The following is a 22401-nucleotide window of genomic DNA, read 5'->3' on the forward strand; positions in this document are numbered from 1 at the left end:
TTCTTCCTTCTCTGGCTAGAACCTTAGATCTCTAATCATTCATCAGCTTCTGTACTTTTGCACTGCCAAGTCTATTTGCCCCACTGACCGTGAGTTGATCAGATATACATGAGGGAAATATGGTGACTGAAACACAGCATTCAATTTTCCATCCATTTAATATTCTGCTCTTTACAGAGTTTCCCACGCATGAGAATCAGTGGACACATGTAGATCAAATATTGGGGGAAGGTTAAGACTAGATGTTTTTGTTTTTTGGTATCTTCTTTCACATACTGTTCTTTGCCACTCATTATGATTTAATTTGTAGTAACATTTGAATAACTCCTAACTAAGCCAAACAGCAAACCCCCCCCCCCCCCCCCCCCCATTCCCACTACGAGCTTCTGTGACTAGTTAATCTGCTTGTTGCCTTGGCATTGAGGTAAGTGTACTTGGTGCAAGTGTAGGGAGTTGGGAGACTCCCAGTAACAGTTTATGGGTCTTAGTAAGAACTTGCATAGTGTAACAAAGGCACAAGCGGTTCACTTTGAGCAGCAGGCACCACACACACACACAAACACACATGCTACTTCTCCTGTCATTACAGGATTATAATATGGCTGTGGGTTCCATTTGTCATGAAAACTTTGAGTGGATCATTGATGAAATGGTATGATACAGTCCATCAGAACCACTCATACACATACACTAAAACAAAATGTGTGTGTTTGACACAGACGTCACACAGATGTAAAACACAGACATACATGCGCATCCTTACAAACTGTTCCTTCTGTACTAATCTCATAGGGACTGGATCATCAACTCAGTCTGCCATTATAATGTAGCTGTTGAAATGTAGGTGTGTGTGTGTGTGTGTGTGCCCAGAAAGGTCCAAAACATGAAACGGAATATTCTAAATAGCATGCAAAGATATACAGGTCAGCATACATACAAACACACACTCGTAGAGAGCATATATACAAACACACTCGTACAAAAGAGTTCACTCCTTGCTAACATGCTGAAGGCTGACCACACACACTGGCACATTTCCCTTTCTCTTCCTGTTTGAGTTAAAAAGCTGATATCTGCAGATCAATCACATTTTGCTCCTCACTAACACCTCACACACACACACACACAAATAAATGTCGTCAGTCATCGTGTCAAATCTTTTTTTTTTTGCTTTGGTTTTATCAAACTCTCTCTTCACACAACAAACTCAGGCACCTCCTCTGTAGTCAGGTCCAGGGAGAAGTACTTGTTGGTTCTTTTGATGGGGAAAGGGTGTTTGGTGTCAAGGATACTAGCACACTGCTCCCCAAGTCCCTGGTAGCCACAGCTGACCCCATCACTAAGGTCTTCAACACAGCCAAAGGTGTAACTATGGGCAGTATCCTGACAGAGCTCCGTCCACTCCTGGCAATTTCTCTGGTATAGACGAACATCGTCCAGTGATTGGCTGTGCCGGTCTGTGGAATTTTGTGACTTCCTTCCAGACACAGTCTAAAACATAGATAAGCAAGTAATCAGGATACACTAAAAAGATGAATTACCTGAATTGATTGTATGATTTTTGTGTGTGTGTGTGTGTGTGTGTGTGTGTGTGTGTGTGTGTGTGTGTGTGTGTGTGTGTGTGTGTGTGTGTGTGTGTGTATGAGACCTGAGGAAGGGATTCGATGCTTTGGCCTCTCATCTTTACCACAGTCTCAGAGGAACTGGATGTTGATGAGCTGACTTCCTTCACAACTAAACCTGTGTGGGAACATCATCGTCATCACTAATATTATTATAATATGATGTTTACTGATATCATATTTACACATCAATTATATACTGTCAGCAAGAACAGGTACAAATCTAGCATAATGGTATGCCATCACATGTATCTTGACTTATATTTGGGTTTAATCGTTGGGTTTAATGAGTTATTGGTGAACATCATGATGGTTATTTTTGGTAACTGATTTTCTGCAGCTAGTGAGCTGTAAACCACAAAGTCCAGGATTAATCCGGTTTATGTTTCCATTTTCTTCATAAAATCTACCTCCACAACATCTTATGTACACTGGCACTTTCTCATTCATATTTAGTGATTTTAACAATGAATGTAACAGCAAAGCTGTCCAACACATATTAACAGTGTGGTTTAAAACATTGGTGGACATGTTTACCATCATATGTACCAACATTTCCTCTTCCACAATGTGACCCTGTATGCCATGGTCCCATGGTGCATGCGTGAGTGTGCACGTACTGAGCGTACACGCTGCATGTTTAGTACCTGAGTGTCCGTTGCTTTGTGCAGACGTTAGCATGTCCTCAGTGATGTGAATGCACAGATCTTGGCTGAGCTCCAGTGCTAAATCATGGAGCTCCTCGTAGTCTTTGGGGTCGTCGACTAACATCTCTATCTCTGTAGAAACATGCAGTATACCACTAAATACACACCTCCCCCATATATATATATATATATATAATATGCCCATTGTTTACCATACATTAGCCCCTGTTGACCATATATATATATAATGTGTGTGTGCTTCATACCATCTTCATCCAGACACCGCTCCTTGCCACTGCTCTCGATGCCGGAGGTGCGTGTGCTTGCGTGGCTGGTGCTGGAGGAGGAGTGTGTGCGCAGTGGCCGGTGCGGGGTGTGTGCCGGGGTGCGCACGCTGTCGCTGTCGATGCCGGACGTGTGCGAGCTGCCGCGGCTGGTCGTGGAGTGGCGGGAGAAGCGTTTGTGGCGGGAGACGCTGCCCATGCTGCTGCCGCTGGCACGCGAGCGCTGCTCCAGCTGGTCCATGTCCAGCTCCAGGGCGTCGCTGATGTACGACTCGCGGTACTGCTTCTTCTCTGCCGGCACACGCGCACACACGCAAAACGTCAGCAACTCTGCAGCGTCGGCCATAAGAAGTTTCTCACGCGAACGCGGTTAATTCATGGTGCATGTATACAGTTCAGACAGAGAATACAATATGTTCATCAGGCTCAGTGCTGAAGACATCTCACACACACACACACACACACACACAAACTCGATTGTTTTATTATTCATCATAATAGGGAATCATGCACTTTTCACATGTGTATTATGTATATGTATCCAACCTTAACTGCAATAACCAAAAAGAGAAAACTAAAAACTGTTTTTAAATTAAACATCGCTTTTGTAAAAAAAGCTTTTTTATCTCGCCAGAACCATATTGCGGTTCCTGACAAAATAGGTTACTCTTGTTTAGTCTGCTTTTCGTACATAGACAAAACATCACAGCTGTAACAAAGTCACACACACTCACTCACACACACACACACACACACACACACACACACACACACACACACACACACACACACACACACACACACACACACACACAAAAAAAACACTCACACTGCAGTACCTTCATTCTCCTCCAGGCGGCGGACCTGCTTAAGCACAGGCTGAAGGTTCATGTATAGGCGGTGACTGTTGCTAAGTAACTGTAGGAGGTGCCGGGACCGCATAGGACAGCCGGTGTAGTAGATGAGCTTTCTGGCAGAGGGCAAGCCATCGGGCAGGATCTCAAACCTTTTCCCCTAAGACAAAGGGAGGGGGAGAACATACATAATCAGAGGCTTATGAACATCAACCACTTTATGAGAAATATCAACCTTCTACCTACATTAACTGCCTACTTTATTAAGTATAACTATCTCATAGGTAAATCTAAAGATGCCTATATATTATGTTAAACTATGTTTGAGCCACTGTTGACCAGATGAATATTTAGGGGTGAACCATTCTCACCTCACAGACACTGACTTGCTAGTGGCATGGAAATATGGTGTTATACTAGTTTTACTGAATCAAGCACAGTGCTCTTCTTGGGGTTTATGTCAGTGTCATTGCTGGGTTGAGGCAATGCAGAAGAACTCTCATAGTCTAGGATTTATATTCAGCAGTGCAAAAATATCTAGCCAACAGTGGACCTACAGTCAAAAACACTTATACATGTAAAATACTGTAAATTACTGTAAAAGTATTATTTTCAGTATTTTTTCACATTCTTGTAATACTGTGTCAAAGTAAAAGAATAACTGTGGAATATCTATGTGAGGTACTGACCACAAATACTAGTTTGCCCACATTGGTCCAGGGGAAATCGTACAGGAGTTGCCTCACCGTGCCCACGTTCTAAACAACAACCACCACAACAAGGTCAATCAACAAGGTCTGTGAGCTGCTAAATGCATTTTTTAAAATGAGAAATATTTTTAAGCAGAACATACATATGGATTATTTGCAAAAACATTACAAATGAAAAACATCTCACAATTCTATTAATCCACAGAAAAACACCTGACATTTGCACTGAAACTGGTGAAAATGGAAACAACAGATGCGTTTAGACGCGTTAGTATTCACAGGGAAAGTTATGGCCTTTTTATCTATTATAACATGGGGGGTAAATTCATGTAAATTTTTTACATTTACAGCATTTCACACACTCTCTTGTCCAGAGCGGCTTATAGAAATGCTTTTTAGTCACTGTCAAATACAGAGCCTCATGTGACAGTGTTTAGAATACTAACAAGTTAAAACCTTTTTCCAGAGCTTGCATTATGACACATATGAGCACACATACTTGAAAGATCTGTATCCCACGCAGAGTCAGTCCTAGAGTCAGAGATGCTTCCGTTTCCTTCTTATCCTGAAAGGGAAACTTTAGAGGTTATTCTCAAAATTCTCTGCATTTCTCCTTCCCTTTTACACACACACACACACACACACACACACACACACACACACACACACACACACACACACACACACACACACACACACACACACACACACACACACACACACACACACACACACAGAGTCCTTCACTGACCTTGTAGAGGCGATAGTAGTGAACAGCAACATCATCCAGAAGAGCTGCTTCTTTGATGTACTTCAGCTGAGCCTCAGACGCAGTCAAAGCAAACTGCTCCTTATGCATGTTGGGAATGTGACGAAGAATATAGTCACGTCCCCTCTTAGTTATCACCTAAGCAGAGAGAGACAGAGAACAGGAGGACAACCGTTTTTCATGATTAAATAAAGATGATTATATCGTTTCCCTACCCATGGGTGAAAGCCTATAGGCTCCAGCAAATATTTAACATTGTTGCAATGAAAAAAATTTAAAGGACAGAAAACCTTAACACGGAAAGAGCTAGAGGGTTAAAAATCTGAAATGTATTTTATACTATTGTCTGGGATTGTGAGCACTTGGAACCAATAAGGAGTAATTAAAGTGCCATGAATTGCAATGAATTATGAGCATAATTCGTAAGTCTACTCACCATTCCACTTTTGCAGTGCCTGTGAGAATGATAATGAGAGCATGGAAGTAGACTAACATACAAGGGCAATCAAGGACAACCTGGAGACTACAGCATGCTGCCACTGCCTCAGAGAACCTCACAAGCGCAAGAGGCTACGGGCTACAGACATTTGCTACACATGAAGTAGTATGTATGTCAGAGCACAGCAGGACACACCAAGGTTAACACCAAGCTTCACACCGTAGGGTGTGAAGATACGGTTGGGTATACTGAGGTGTAGCAGGGTTTATGAAGGAAGAGATGGTCGTCCATGGGAGAAGAAATCCGGCCATATTCGGCACATCGGGGAGGGTAATTCAGTAGGGTCATATGTATAAGGCTGCACTTACACTTCTAGGCCTTGATGTCTGAATCGGAACTTGTGAAGGGATCTGACCTTTTGTTTGTGGTACTGTCAATACACAGTATGTATGTTTGTATGCATTGTGACAAATATTTTGAATATGTACAATTTAAGTGCTGTAATGCAGGTAATAACAACAATCAACAATCTTATTGCAACTGCTCATGCTTTAGAGGCAGACCTTTTAAAATATGGCTTAGCAATGCAGAAGATCTCTGACGGTCTCTGTTTTATATTTACTATTTACCTGAGGAGAGAGAGTGCCCTACCTGCACCGTTAATACTCATGTTGTCAAACATTGACTGGTTTCTGTATGAACCTTCCCATTCAGATAGGACTGCTTCTTCACTGCTCTACTGACTACTTACATCTTCCACTTTGACTGTCACCTAGAAACATTTGTCACTTGATGCATCATCAATCCACATTCAACAGCTAAAATCCATCCTGACTGTTTAAACTTTAAATGAACAATATGGATTATTTTGGATCCCCATACACACTGCTGTTTATGCATCTTTATGCCTGTACCAGAACAAAGAAATAAATAAAATAACTACTGAAAAAGGGAGACAGAATGCATGCTGGGATGCAGGGCTCACCCAGGAAGGGAAGTAGGTCTCCGGCTGGAAGTAAGAACCAAAGTGTTTGTTCCGTTTGAAGTTTCCCATGTCAGCCTGCAGAGCAAAGGCAGCTAGCAGGAAGTAGGCCTCTTCTCTCTGGACACACTGCGACTGCAGCACCTGCTTCCGCAGATGCCAGTAATAATAATACCTCGCTGTGCGGTCACTGAGCAAAAGACAAGGAAAAAGGAGATGTATGCTGGCGTGTGGTGAAGGTTCTGCAGTTAAGTTGATTTTTAGAAAGTTTAGTATTTGGGAGTGACAGTATCAAAATACAGGAACACAAGAAAATTCCCAAGAAAACTATTGTTGACTCTGTTATTTACATTTCCCATCTTATGCTGCTATGTATGTTTGCCGTGTGCGGTTACCTGATGAGCCTGCCATTTTCCACGTAGTATTGAACTCTGAAGTGCACAATCATCGGAGGCCCAAACTGATCAATTCCCTTCATTCAACACAGATGGGGAAAAAACTCAAAATTAACATTAACTCATGATTATCTCAAAATGAATTAATCTTCATGGGTTTACTGATTGTCCTGCTATCACAGAGGTGATTCCTCTTGCTTGTTAGTCCTGAGGTATAGTAGGTGTGATTGAGGAGGGAAGGTGTGCTAGAATCCAGCCCTCCTGAACTGGAATTGAGTACTGCAACATATGGCATAGATAAGTGTGCTCTGTGTGTGCACACGTGTGCCCGTGCATGTATGAGCATGTATAGTATGTATGGTTGTGTGTGTGTGTGTGTGTGTGTGTGTGTGTTACCCTGCTGGCCTCTCTTTTCCACTCCTTTGGGCAGTATTTTGAAAGCTTCTGTCCCAGTTCCATATAGATGTGTTCATTATCTTGGATTAAAAGATGAAGATCAATACAAATGTACACCTTCACATACATATACACACTTATACACATACAGCACACACACACACACACACACACACACACACACACACACACACACACACACACACACACACACACACACACACACACACACACACACAAGTGTATGGAGGTATGTGTGCTTTTGTCTTACTTTGGACAACACTGAGGCCAAACAAGTGACAGTCCTTCAGCCGGAGCAGATCACACACTTGCACCAACAATTCCTGACACAAAGTCTTCACCTGAGAAAGAGACAGAAGACCCAGGATTCAGCACTGGAAGACATCTAATTTATCTATCAAACAATAGTGGCTTGTGTATAAACAAATAAAAGTAGATATGTGTGCCCCCACCCCAGATTATTATTATCCAATTACTAGGACATCAACACCAACAAAGACGTTTTGTGGTTTGAGGTGATAAAATAGTATCAGCTAAATAGTCACAAACAGGCCACCACCAGGTGAATATTTTATTAATATTTCAAAACTCAGCACTGCTACTGTGGTCAGAAACTGGCCAGTGATAAATGTGGCACCATGTCACTGACAAAATGTTCATGCCCCAGATGGATTTTTTTTTTTTGAGCTTTTTAAAGTTTTACCTAATCAAGTGCCCATTGAGGCCCAAGAAAGTAGGACTTCTAATAAAGTGGCTAGTAAGTAAAAGCAACATTCCCGCTGCCCTTTGTTCTGCTCTGTAACCTCCCCAATTTTTCTCCACTGCTAAAAAATGTTCTTGGGGAAACACTGAGCAGTAGTACGTCAGCAGTAGCCCATCTCAGGATGTGTGCAAAAGCATTGGCACTCACATTAACAATGACGTTGAGGGTGTCATCATTTGGGAGAAACACACACACACAGCGGCGATCTTGCATGGTCTTGTTGTTGTGGAACGTCAATTTGTTCATTTTTAACTGCCGTCCTCCTGGAAATTCAGCTCCTTTGAGGAGCTCCGCCCCAAAGATTCTCCTATTCACTTCTGCTCACACTTTTGCTGTACTGAGACCAGTAAACTCTTACACGTACAGTTTTTACTGGTACCAGTACAGACACACACGCCCAAGCCACTTTCACGCCTGGTCCACTCCCTGTCAAGAGAGAAAAGGAGGGGTATGTTAAATAAATTATAAAAAAACGGAATAAAAAGCCCTATAAATGCTCTGTTATATAGTCCACATGCGTGCGCACACACACACACACACACACACACACACACACACACACACACACACACACACACACACACATGTACACACACACTTGTACACACTAATACACCAGATTTGTTCTGCTCCTCTGATCTCATCATCAAAGAATGTTTCGCTTGCTGGTGACAATCTGAACATCTGCCTGCACAGACATAACCCTACAACTCCCTACCACACAGTAGCATATGATAATATCATGTTACCCAAACCTTTAAATTAGAAGTTTCCAATATTCACATGTCCTTTTCTATAGACTTTATAGCCTTACATTCCCCTTCTATACATTTCATTTGGAATAGGAATATGACATGTTCTATAAATGGTTCACATAAAAACATAATCAATCAAAAGGTCAACACACGTTTCTATATCAACTAATGTGACACATAAAAAAAATTAAAAACTATCAAAATATGAAATAACACATTGAGATTATGCTGTGTTAAACAAATACTGTCTTAGAGTTTAGATTCTTCAAAGTAGACATCATTTACTTTCATGACAGCTTTACACACTCATCATGAGGCAGCAACCTATGATGTCAAAGAAATTCTCTCATATGCTGGGCACTTGTTGGGTGAGGGGCTAAACAACAGAATGAAAGTTATTTGTTGAAAGGGGTACTTAATACATTTTTTTAATACAATTGCAGCATGTCAAGATAGGTAGACCTTTAGACAAAAGCCTTTACAACTATGAAAAACATAAATTCAGCCAGTGTCTACACTCGACTGGTAGCCTATTGTAGTTATACTTTGTAAATTGCTATAGGATATTTATTATGAGATTAGTTTAGATAATCTCATAATGCTCCTCTTTCTTTTACATCCTTCATTCATCTCAACATTACATTCACACATATAATCTGTATCACACACACACACATACACACACACACACACACACACACACACACACACACACACACACACACACACACAAACACACACACACACACACACACACACACACACAAGCACACGCACACACACACCTCTGCAATAACATCTCCGTAACACCGATCATCTAAAGTTACCACACGACTGCATAATTTAAAACTTTTATTTCAACTTTGTAAAATAAAAAAACTAATCAAAACCAGCTACAGTTTTAAATCTGAGTGAGTTTGAGTCACTGCCTACGATTCAGCCATGATGACAACGTGGCAGAACACACACACACACACACACACACACACTACTCTCTACTCATTTCCGTTGAGCTCCCTCAGCGATTTACACACACATATTCACACAAGACAAATTATGCACACAACAGTCTGACAAGACATCTATATGACTACATGGCTACATTTTATGTTAGCTTATTAGCAGAGCGGTTTGAGCAACACAGACTAAAATGACACCAAAGATGCAAGACAGAAAAGAAATGAAATTTTTTGGAAAATAAGACAAATCAAGATGGAGGGTGAGGGAGGAGTGAGTAAAAGACGTGACTGTGTGAGAGAGAGAGAGACAGAAAAGCGAGGAAGAGAGAAAGCATGCGCAAGACACACGCAAGTGCTTTAGTCAGGAGAATTCCAACCTAACATCTGTTTCTCATTCCAACAATGAACGCCTTTGATTCTGGACACACCACAAGGACATACACATACACACTCCATACATACACATACACGCTCCATACATACAAGACATACACAGTCTCACCACTACCTGTCACTGATCTTGGAGGAACTGCCTCAAACTGTATACAGACAAATGCACTTGAGCAGTTATCTTTGGTTTGTTAACCACAGGCAATATATTACAGCATTTGTAACAGCTAAAACCAATTTCATCAGAATGACTCACAATGAGATTTTCAGTACCCTTAGCACTAGTGATTAATTTTGCTTGAAGTCCAGAGGTAACTTCTTTGACAGGTGCTCCTCAAATTTATTGCTGTCCATATCCACCATTTCAGCATTTTTATCTTCCCCTGAAAAAAAACCAGTTTTTCAACTTAGCGCTCATTAGTCCTGTCTGAAATCTCCGTGATTTTCCATGCAGATGTTGCCCTGCATGGGAAAGAAATATTTTTGACCACTTCTACCACCAGTATAAGTATCTTATCACACATCCACCACAGGTGTGAAATGAAAAAACTGGTGTGGGTTAAGCCACTCAGCGAAAAAGAACCTAAAATTAATTGAGACAAACAAGCTCATGATGTTGTATGCAAATAACTTCATGCATATAACTGCCAAACTAATCATAACAAGTCATAACAACAGAGGCCCCTGTATCCAACACCAGATATGATGCCCACACCCACGTGTCTCTATACAGGATGTCAAACGTCATTTATACAGACAGATTTGGCTACTGGCCATGTAATTTTTCATACATTATGTATAAAGACAGCACTGTTTATTTGCAACTACAATTTATTTTCTTTTTAATGAAACATTAGCTCACAAAATTACAAAACCTACTACTAGATTATGATATATCTATGAAGTGTCAACAAAATGTTCTCTAGGACTGGTGTCTCACAAACTAGACACAAATTTATCACCAAAATCTATTTTGAATTTTGACAAGGTTGTCCAGGATTAAGATAAAGCTCATTACCTGAGCTGACAACTAAAACAGACGACATGACCAATATTTAGATGTCAGAGGAAACTGGGATTATGCTGTTTTCTTTATTGTTAATAATAGCTAAAACACCTTACAATACATTAGATGTATGTAGGGCTTTTCAATAACCAAGTACACTTGCGACCCCAACTATTTATATGGTAGAGTCTTGAAGTCACACTTGTGTCAACTTCCCTATGTTGTGTTTCGTACAATAAGGGACATTAGTGTGGCTGTTCAGGACTCTGCCTTAATTTAGGTTCACCTACAGGTACACACACACACACACACACACACACACACACACACACACACACACACACACACACTACACCTACAGATACACCTATCACCTACAGATACACACACACACACACACATCACCTACAGGTGTCTAATGTTTCAGTCACAGTCAACACCTTCTGTCTGAGGTCTACTGTTTCAGATACAAGGTGTCATGGCATGGCCCTCTCCTCGACTCCTCCCCAAGTGTGTGTGTGGGTGTGTGTGTGTGTGTGTGTGTGTCTATTTCTTCATGGTCCTGCCTCTGCCTTCTTAGTCGGATATGTGTCACACCTGCTTCGTTATCGTCCTTGTTAGCGTTAAGTCCTTGTTAAGCCCCTGTTCTGTGGTTTTCATTTGTCGGTGTTTAACCCAAATGTATGTTGTGCTATAGCTTTAGTGCCTATTTTTTTCTAGTTACTGTTTGCTGTTATTCGTTGTGTGTTGCGTTTAAATAAGCATCAGACTCGCTTTGACATCCTCCTTTACACAAGGCACTAAAACATAAGAGCAGAACATTTGATCAGTAAATCAATGAAATTTATTTCTAGAGGAAATGTTTTAAATCACTGAAGGTGACAGAACAGCTGATGAAGAAAACGTAAAAAAAAATGTTTAGACATACAATTAACGACAAACTGCCAACACAGCACACAGATTTATACTTTATTACCACACTACCACAAAGGGGGGGGGGGGCTCGGAGCTGCATGATCCTAGTGCTAGATTTGTCGCTATTTGGATATTGTTTTTTTAACCGTTAAAAAGTGGGGGGGACATGACTTCGTCGCTACTTAAATATTTGGTTTTAACTGTAAAAACTGGGGGGGACCAAAACCGGCTTTTGAAAAAGTGGGGGGGACATGTCCCCCCCGTCCCCCCCCAAAACTACGTCCGTGCCTATGGGATAGAGGTGACCATAAGTAGATACAATAAGCTCTTTTTTGCTTAAAACAACTGAGAGCCGCTTATATTATGTGTGTTAATTTGACTTGGTCCTATTAAAGTTTGAGTTATATAAGATTCAACACTAATATGAATGACAACACAGCAAGAATCACTAGGCTAAATTCTCATGAATCTCTTTTTTACTGGGTGACCTATTACATTTCACACATGGCAGACAGAACCTAAAGAAATACAATTGGCTGTGTTACCTGCATCACTTAGGCACTCTGAGTGCGTGAGAATCCCACTGGCTGTAATACTTGGGCACACTTGGGCTTTAGACTCAGGTCACATAATGCATGGCGGGACTAATCTATGAACCTGTGGCTCACTCTGCTTGCCATGTGCTTTGGGATCAGTCTCATTTATTAGGCAGCATAGCTACTCATCTGGACCCCTAAGTTGTGTTCCCTGATCCCTGTATACTACTTTTCCTCTTGGTAGACTCATAGGGTCCCATCTATATTGTCCTCATTGACTCTGATCCTTTTGCTTTCCACTTCTCCCTGCTATCTGCACTGTAGGACAGGTGTTCTAGTGCTGCACTAGTCTTGGTCTCAGTAGTGCACATTCCCTGGCTGCTGCTTGCTTGACTTTATACAGAAATGTCCCAGTTATGAGATATCTCATAAATCTATGTCACTGTGTACTGGCTTTGATTCTAACAGGATGTTTCTTCAGTGTTGTTATTCATCACATGAGCCTATCCAGGGCTACATGTTCTACCTAGCAGAGATGCAGTCTAAAGAGATGAGTTTTGATGCTGCAATTGTAAAATGCAACTCAACAGAATGTTCCAGATCACCCCTGTGAAATGGCATTTGGAGCTTGCTGAGAAGCGACATCAGGGGTATCCTCTGTGATTCCACACAACTTCACCAATGTGTTGTAACTTTAGTGACTCATTTCCTGTCATTTTCTACGTATGGAAACCAAAAGGTTTCATATCTGGATATCATATCAGTGACCTCAGTTGATCACATTAACAGACAAACATTCCTGATTCCAATCTGCCTTCTTTGTCAGGTTTCTGGTCTACGGACTGGTCTATGGATTGGTCTACACTGGCAGTCTCAGTGCTGTGGTGGAGGTTGGGGGGTTGTTTCAAGTGTAAATGCTTGCCTGGCTTATGTTGGCTCCTAGATGTGCAAGCTTTAAAATGGACAGCTAAGCATTATTCAGCAGAAGTTAATTAATTCATCAAGATTGTGTGAGCTGCACAATTTCATCAATCAATATTAAACTCAACTGAACTAAGAACTGAACTAAGAACATACTGTATTTAGAAGCCTTTACAAGTACTCTGGGTTTGTACAGAGGTAAGAGTGTGCCTTTGTCATTATTGCAAAGCTTGGTTATCCACATGAGACCTTTAGGTTTTTAATTAGGGGCTAGGCAGAATAAAGTTATACAGCACCACAGGAGATAAAAAATTAATCCCCCAAATGAGAGAATGGTTACTTGCTAACACTACAATAATATGACCCGGTAAGAACATGCGACTTAATACTAAGACATCTGGCAAACATGGGGGGAAAAGGAGGGGGACATGGGAAAGGAAAAAAACAAAGGATAGAGTGAAAGAAGTCAAGGGAGAGAAAGAAAGAGACAGGGAGGAGAAAAAATGGAAATACCATGCACGTTGAATCAACATGTCCCAACATGTTCCGATAAAGCAAGCAGGCTAACAATCACACACTGCTCTTCTCCCAAGAGTCTAGCAGGGGTTTTTCCAAACATGCAGACATACACACTTCTGTAACAAGAATGGCCAATAGTTCATAGCCTAGCCACACTAAAAGGTCACAACTCCAAATACTGCAATTAAAGAACATGCTAGAGCAGCTTTGAGATCCACACATCTTGCAATTTCTGTAAAATCACGCCACGGCACTAACTCTGAGTGCATTCTTAATACATTGTATCTACATCTCTAAACATCTGGACCAAAAGAGTTGACCAAATTACACATCCAGGATACAGAACTGTGGTTTGCAGTGATTCTCACCACGCCTTAGAGAAGTAGATCAGATCTCCTCTTTCATTTTGAAAAATAGTTCATAGTTGTGTTACTACTACCAAAGAAGAACCTTTTGTTGTCGTTAATACATTACTAACCTGCAGGTTCAACTTTTGCTGAAACTAGTTAAGGAATCTACTCTATTAATAAATCTCTTTCTAAAGATTATTGTTAAATGCTTTCACTCGGTTTACCAGCCATAACTAACACGAAAGCCTCAAAACCTTTTTCTATGGAGCAGGGTAACTAGATAATATTAACAAGCATGTCTTTCCTTTTCTTGTTGAGCGATTTTAAGATTTCCTGTTTGGCTTTTGATTCAGAACTGCTATCACTGTTAGCAATGACAAATATGGTGCAAACACTTAAACACTACCAAAGATACAATACCCAAAGGAACCATTACAAACTATTCACAAAGTAAGTTCAGCAATGTGCCCACTGACCACTATAGTAGTGCAATGATTTAACACTGCCCACTATAGTAACGTAATGATTTAACACACTGAATTTGCCGAGCATATCTGGTCATCGCAGCATGGATCTGTTTCAGACTGAAACAGAGAAGAGAATTTTGCAGAGAATGGCACCAAGCTGGGACATTTCTGCAAGGTGATAACAACTGACAAAAGAAAACAGAGGTTCATGCCTCTGTGTTTTTTCAGACAGACCAATGACATGAGATTTAAGTTCCATGTGATTGAACACAGCATGATGACACTAAGGCACCACCTACTCCAAAGCATGAATCATTTATCCAGAGTTTCCAATTACGTTCCTGGAGGGCCACGAAGTTTAAATGTTTATTGTTTTACATGCTCAAACACACCAGATTTAGCAGGTAATTATTAAGCCCTTCCTTAGCTAAATGGGGTGAGTTACAGTGATGAGCTCTAGAGTGTGAAATAACTGCACTGTTCCCAAAAGCAGGGCTCTAAGACAAATTCCCAGGCAGGAAAGACAAATAAGATGTCTACTTTTTTATATATACAGACATTCACACATTATATTAATATGTATACGTAATATGTTGAATCCAATAATACTGTTTAAGATGTAAATAATGTGTAAGATGTACATAATTGTATTCACAATTATGCTCTATGCATAATTGCTCTGTTCGAAGCAAACACAACCTGCATCAAGTTAAACCCACCCATCACCCTGCAGAATCCACCTGATTGGTCCAAGCTGCATGTGTTTTCTTTTAAACACTGCTGGGTTGAAGCTGCCTTGTCAGGTGAGGCGTAATGATGAAACCCCGCCCTCCCCCCCATCACCACCACCACCACACACGCATGCACACAGAGATTTCCTACACAAAAGAAGAACAGCTCAGCAAAGAAAAACATCCGGAGGCTGAAAAAAAGGAGGAAGAGGAAAAGGAGGAAGCAGGAGAAGGGAAGAGAATGACCTGTTTCCTGTGCAGCCTCTCACACAGGTGGATATCAGAGCAAGGGTACGCATACACACACATATACAGTCTAACTTTACTAATTCACTTATTTACAAAGTACAACTGATATAGCATTCTAGCTTTACTTGAGGCAAAATGTAAAACCAAATCCACATGAGAACATACACACACACCTACACATACTCATACATACTCAGATAGTGACCCCAGGAAAGAGCTTGCAGCTACAACACGGTGACATGTCGCTACAGTTCAGTTACAGCCTAACACACATACCATCAATGTTCTTACACAGATCATAGGAAGCCCTCCAGTGTCTCACACAGTAATGTAACATGAAGGTAGAAAAACTGTGCAGAAAATTATTACTGCATGCTACATCATTGCTTGTGTTCAGATCAAAACACTACCCATTAGACATCTAAAAAATGATAGAAATAGATGCACATGCACAGGAGAATGAGAGAGAGAGGGGACCACCGAAAAATAATGAAGTATGAAAAGTGATGTAAGACTGGCTATACAATCATAGATTGGTGCTAATATTTTAGGGAGGTTTTAGGATATGGATTAAACTCAGAGCTGTTACATTTAATCCTGGTTCTGAAAAGAGGATCAATGACTTTAAACTGGGTCAGTAGGCTGCAGTTACACTGCAGACTGGATGTACATGAAACTCAAACCATCACAGTCAACATCTCAAACTTTGTTAGCCAGAGATTTCTCTTGTCAAAGGAAGAGTGAATATTTACACGGTTTAAATCTAGGGTGAAAGTTTAATCCAGGATCCTGTATCTCGAGTTAGATAATGTTAAGAAAACAACATTTTAAATCCATGACATTAAATAGTTAAAGAAAAGGAAAAAATACATCCAGGATGTGGACCTAATGAGGATGTGAATGTTAAAATCTAATAAATGCACAGGATTATTATGCCTGCATTTCGGTCTATAAACAAGTAGAATTACAAACGAGAATACTAGCATTAATATTCGTGGACCTACAGATTGTACTGGACTAGACTTGTTCTGAGAAGCAGTTTAATTGAGCGCTGGTGAGCTGTGCAATGGGCTAATATTAAACTGGCTCTGACCGCGAGGAGGAAATTGTGAACATTCCTGAATCCTGAAGCCATTTGGCTGCAGTGAACAATGTTAGTCCCTTGAAGCACAGACAGGCCCACATAACAGAGACAGATTTCAGCTGAAATAAGAAACTTTATCAAACCGAATAAGGCTTTCAACTAAAATGTTCTACTTTTTCCCTCAAACAGTCGCACAGAAACATTTGAAAGCTGCGCCTGCCGCATTCTCAATGTTCCAGTTCACTGGCATCTGATCGTTAAAACGTAACGCGCACGATATGTGCACAATCTAGATTTATATCTAGAGTGGTTATATCTAGAAACGAGCAGTTACTTCCCCCCTTATAATGACATCTAATTCAAGGCAAGAAAAAATAACCAGAAATAACCAGGAGGAATGAGAGCGCGACCCGTTATCCAGCGAATGGGGGCGGCACTCCACAAGATCAACATTATGATTTAAATACTTAATGTCAGTTTTATTCTTATTAAACTTGTATGTGGAGCGGGACTCCATAACGTAAAGGGTTAGGGTTACCAGACAACTTCTTTCTAAGAGAAGACAGACTAGTTTCTAAAGATATAAAAAAAAAGCAGTTCTGTGGCTCAAGTCTTAAAGTTGAAAATCAGGTTACATGACAAATGCAAGCACCTAACTGCCAACTGAATAGGCAATTCACTCTTTTGTGTGCTGACACTTTTCCTTCATAGAGTAGGTAAGAGGCAGTCTAAACTCAATTGTACCTTGCCAAGGAGGCAAGTCTGTTTTTGCTTTTCTAAATCGGTGCCCACATCAGTAAAGATCGTTGTCTACTATAGGCAAATGTTTCTTTTTTTATATATAAGATAGCACGCCACACTCCACTTTGCCACGTTGAATGTTCAGACATCTGGAGAACTGACCCGAACTGTTCTGACCGCCGAACAGACGGTTTCATGCACTCCCCCATTTCCAATCCTGCAACGGCAGACTATTGAGAGAAAGACGATAAAGATTTGACGAAATGTACAAGTATGAAACTCACCCTTTCAGTGAGCACAAATCCGTGAGTTTCACACGTGAAATTAATCCAGCACGAACACAATAATTCCGTTTGTGTCTTCTTTTCGTGAAGGACTATTCAGCATCGGTCTGGGGGCTTTACAGCGGTTACAAGTTACGATACATGTGGAAGTCGTAGCAGGAATGTCATGTCCGACTGCGTAGGGACCGGTAACAGAAATATCGAGGGAAATACCGGGACGGGACCTCAGACCGTATTTCCGCTGACGGCCTTTAAATAACAGGACTGTCTTGTTTTTCGGTCGGGATATTAAAAGTCTGCGCGACAGTGTGAGAACTCTCCACCCCCGAACAACGGAGTTTGGTAGTGTCCACGGCTGCTTGTCATGCCCTTCGTCCCAACTGTAGCAGTGCAGCACGGCGTTGGAAGTGCGTTTATGCGGGGAGGGGTGGAGGAGCATGGCGCCTTCCTTACGCAAGCAACGGGACCTCAGAAACCATGACTGAGAGGGCGTGACTCACTTGGGATAGGCATATAGTCCCGCTTTCCCAGTTGTAGCCGAATGATGTCGATTATATTGCTATGGCTAACTGGTTCACTCATGTATAGAGAAGCTGAGTGCAGCTCGGTTTGTGTGCTAAGACAACACAGGATTTGAAAGTTAATCTTCAGGAATTCCGTTGAAGACTGATTTGTATTACTGCCCATGTTAAAATTTCCTCCCATATACCTAACCACTCTTGCCCCTGAGTTTAAATGTGCTGATTTCAAAATGCAAACTCTTTTTTAAAATGAGCTGTCCCCTTCTCTAAATGCCCGGAGGACATACATTTCTAAAGAGCACTAAAAGCTCTAGAAAGATGTCATAAAGTCTTCAACAGAACCTAGTAGAACTCTGGATCATATTTCAAAGCAAATGACCATGACCTGCAGAACCAGAGCCATCTGATCATTTGTTTGTGTGTGTGTGTGTGTGTGTGTGTGTGTGTGTGTGTGTGTGTGTGTGTGTGTGTGTGTGTGTGTAGGGTTGGTGAAATGATGCAGAACACCTATGGGCAGTGTTCAGGATCAAGAGCCCTATAAATCACTGCCACCAACTTAGATGGCAGACAAAATATACAATGGATTGTCACAAATTATTAAATCAGTGCTGTCGAATATATACCCAAATAATTTCTAGCGGTCTATTTTCAAACAAGTATCATACATCGACCATGCATAACCATAAAATTTGCAGCTGTAAAATGAGATCTGTGCACAGCAATCCAAAGAGAAGATCAGAATATCTGTGTGTGTGTGTGTGTGTGTGTGTGTGTGTGTGCGTGCGTGCGTGCGTGCGTGTGTGTGTGTGTGTAATAAAGCAGCAGGTCAAAATATTTGGTGCAATGAAATCAATTAAGTAGAAATACAAAAAAATGCAGTTGTAATGTTGCATATTTCACCCAGATGGTGCCACCATATATACAAATTAAACAAAAACTTCATAAGCTATTATGAGGCTACATGAATTCTCTTCTGTTCTTCAGGCTGTGGTCAGTTATGCAGGTGTCAACATGAACAGAAGAACATCTGCTGATGCCAATCAGCCTCAGGGTCCTCATGCAAACATAAGAGAGGTCAAAGGGAGGTAAGCACAGTGGAGATCTGAGGCCCCAGCCAGAACACACTCCTTCAAAATTCATGAACATGCTAATTCCCACAGCCACAAAAACAACAAACTGTATTCAAGCACACACACGCATATGACCAAGCACCACTTTACTGCACCCAACTTGCGTTGCTCATCTGCTGTCCCCAGCCACTCTCCGCAAGACAGATGGTGGAAGAGTAAACCTATACCCTGAGGGTGGAGGGGGTGAAGGTGTGGGGGATGGGTGGAGAAGAGGATTAGTGAAAAACAAATAAACTAAATGAGACGATTCCGACTCACAGGCCTGTGAGAGTGTATGTGGCTTCTTTGCCCAGTAGCAAGAGGAGATCATTCACACACAAAAAGAGAGGGAAGCAAACCAACAAACGCATACACACCCAGCATGTTGCTAGGGTAGATGGACATGACCAATAAAACTAGAGATGTTGCTCACTTGCCAAGCCCTATAGCTATTCCCAGAGTTCTCCAAGCTCAGCCATCACGAGTGTGTTTGTTTGCCATGAACGCCGCTATTTTAGGTGTGGGGCAGTTTTGTAAAGTTTGCATGCAATAACACATACTGGAATAAAGGAGAACGAATCATATACACACACACTTTGCATGTGTGTCATTTATTCACTTTCTGCACAGAGATATTGACCTCATGGCTCAGGGTTACGCAGCTGCTGTTTAGAATTTCAAGACTTATCAGTTATCGTAATTATCAGTAAGGCCAGCCAGATAGAGGGCTGAGACTACACAGAACTGCATGTTTCACAGAGACTCTAAGCATTGAGAGAGTATTGAAAGACCGAGAGACAAAGTGGTAATATAGTCTGAGCATGGTTTTTGGAACTGGTCCACTGATCTTTTCAGTAAAAAGCTGTCTAGAGTATGGCACTGTCTTAATATACCATAGTTCAGTTGCAGTTAATGACCAGTGACATCCCTATGGTTTCCTTCATTTGCTTTATTATAATCTTAGTGTCTGCCAGAGGTCAGGGTTATAGGCTCCAGGCATTAATTTTGGAATTATTCAGGCATTTTGGAGAGAACAAGTTAACCTTATGTTAGGGTTCTCCAGGCCTGAGATTGTATCCAGTTGGGGCAAAAAAAAAGACAAAAGTAAATATTTATCCCAGTGGAGTTTGTGTTTGAGTTTCGATATGCTCAGAGTTCAAAGAGTTATATTAACACTTATTGTCACAATATCTGTGTCAAAATAGTTTTCTCGTCATTTCTGACTTCAGTTCAGTTGCTTATGGGCTTGAGTATTTGTGAGCGCATGCATATGAGCAAGCAAGAAAGAGGGAGAGATTATTCATCTGGCAGTGTGAGTGGTTCTTCATCCTGTTTGTACTGGATTGAGCAAGTACAGAATGCTGAGTAAGAGTGGAGAGACAGGAGAGGAAGAGAGCAGTAAGACGAGAAAAAAACAGGAGAAATAAATTAAATGAAAGACAATAAACACTTAAAACAACATGACCTACATGCATGCAGTACTAACCTCTTACAATAAAGAAGACAGAAGAACCCTAAGATGCTGATGCTTTGACAAAACACACACACACACACACACACACACACGCACACACGCACACACGCACGCACGCACGCACATTCATACTCACACATATTGTGCAGCATCTACTAGCTGGTGAAGAGGGCATCTTTGTTACTCTACTCACAATTTGTGCATATAAGACTTGAGGGAGACCCACTTTCAGCTGGGAAAATACTGTGTATATTATTACTCATACATAGATTGAATAATCTGTTACCATTCCCTTAAAAGCTATTCCACCACACATTTGAATAAATAAACAAGAAAACCACAGGTAATACATGACAAAAGTATCTAAATGTATTATAGTATAACGTCTTCAGATTTGCTCATGCTAAAGACATTTGTGTGAATGCACAATCCTGGCATTTCTATTAACACAAACTTTTAACTTGTAATATTTTCCATGCCCTTCCCATCACCTTCAGAAACTTGAGCATCTACAGTTACTAGCAACATACATCTATACTGTGATAAAGCTCACGCTTTATGAACACTGATTCCATCTCCACCACCCTAGTCCCAGCATTTATTCAGTCTTTATTCAAAAGTCATAACATATGTTTTTGATATCAGTGTCACAATACCTTATGAATAAAAATGAATGTCTCTTATATCAAGCAGGAAATGTATGCAGATACAATTTTGGTCTATTTATGAATTTTATTGTGGAATTATGCAGAAATGAAGAAAGTATTCCATACTATTATGCATATTATTGGAAATTCAATCTCTGCACACTAAACACTGTATAGTACATCTACATGTATAGTATTAGTACTGCTTTAGCTACAGTAAATGTCTTAATAATGATACACTTAAATACTTACTCTATTATGCAAATAAATATATTATCTTTGCATTTATGGTTTATTCCTCAAGGTATGCCAGTAACACACAACAGAATTAATGAAATAATATTTTTCATGATTTTAAATGTTCCAAATTTGCTTAGGACAGTTTTCACTTTCCCTCACACACACACAAAAAACACACTTTCAGTTGTATTGTTATCAATAGAGAAGCTAAATCTTCAAATCCTACAGTTTGTGGAAAGAATCCTTCATTATATAATTATTCTGTACCATCAGGATCTTCAGATGTACCTCTTACATCACTTCCCTCTATGCCATTGAGTGCCTGCTTCAGAGTATCCCTGATTTACAAAAACGTCAACTCAGGGCCACGTGGGAATCCACGAAACACACACACACACACACACACACACACACACACACACACACACACACACACACACACACACACACACACACACACACACACACACACACACTGCGTCCCTGACCCAGCTGCAGTGCTATACTTACTCTAATTGTATACTGGGAGCAGAAGGGTGGAGGTGGCTGGTGCACCCGGCTCTTACTGCTTACTGCACAGCCAAAAATGCAGACAGAAGAAGAAATGGAGGAATGAAAGCT

General features: G+C 40.9%; 1 protein-coding gene across 3 annotated transcripts; it reads right to left on the reverse strand.

Moving 5' to 3' along the window:
* Positions 1-1107: 1107 nt before the first annotated feature.
* Positions 1108-18215, reverse strand: frmd6 (FERM domain containing 6). Of its 3 annotated transcripts, none has more exons than XM_076974151.1 (15): positions 17790-18215; positions 10260-10369; positions 8030-8308; positions 7370-7460; positions 7099-7178; positions 6703-6779; positions 6311-6497; positions 4869-5024; positions 4617-4682; positions 4097-4165; positions 3393-3567; positions 2536-2844; positions 2270-2401; positions 1649-1740; positions 1108-1491 (listed from the first exon to the last, which is right to left on the reverse strand). In XM_076974151.1, exons 3-15 carry the CDS (start codon positions 8126-8128, stop codon positions 1195-1197), a joined length of 1830 nt encoding a protein of 609 aa, XP_076830266.1. In that variant the 5' UTR covers positions 8129-8308; positions 10260-10369; positions 17790-18215; the 3' UTR covers positions 1108-1194. The 3 variants fall into 3 exon arrangements, with proteins under 3 accessions (XP_076830266.1, XP_076830265.1, XP_076830264.1); XM_076974150.1 differs by having other exon boundaries at positions 10243-10369; XM_076974149.1 differs by lacking the exon at positions 10260-10369.
* Positions 18216-22401: the final 4186 nt, after the last annotated feature.

This window comes from Brachyhypopomus gauderio, chromosome 15 (genome assembly GCF_052324685.1).
Source record: "Brachyhypopomus gauderio isolate BG-103 chromosome 15, BGAUD_0.2, whole genome shotgun sequence".
NCBI classification, from domain to species: Eukaryota; Metazoa; Chordata; class Actinopteri; order Gymnotiformes; family Hypopomidae; genus Brachyhypopomus; species Brachyhypopomus gauderio.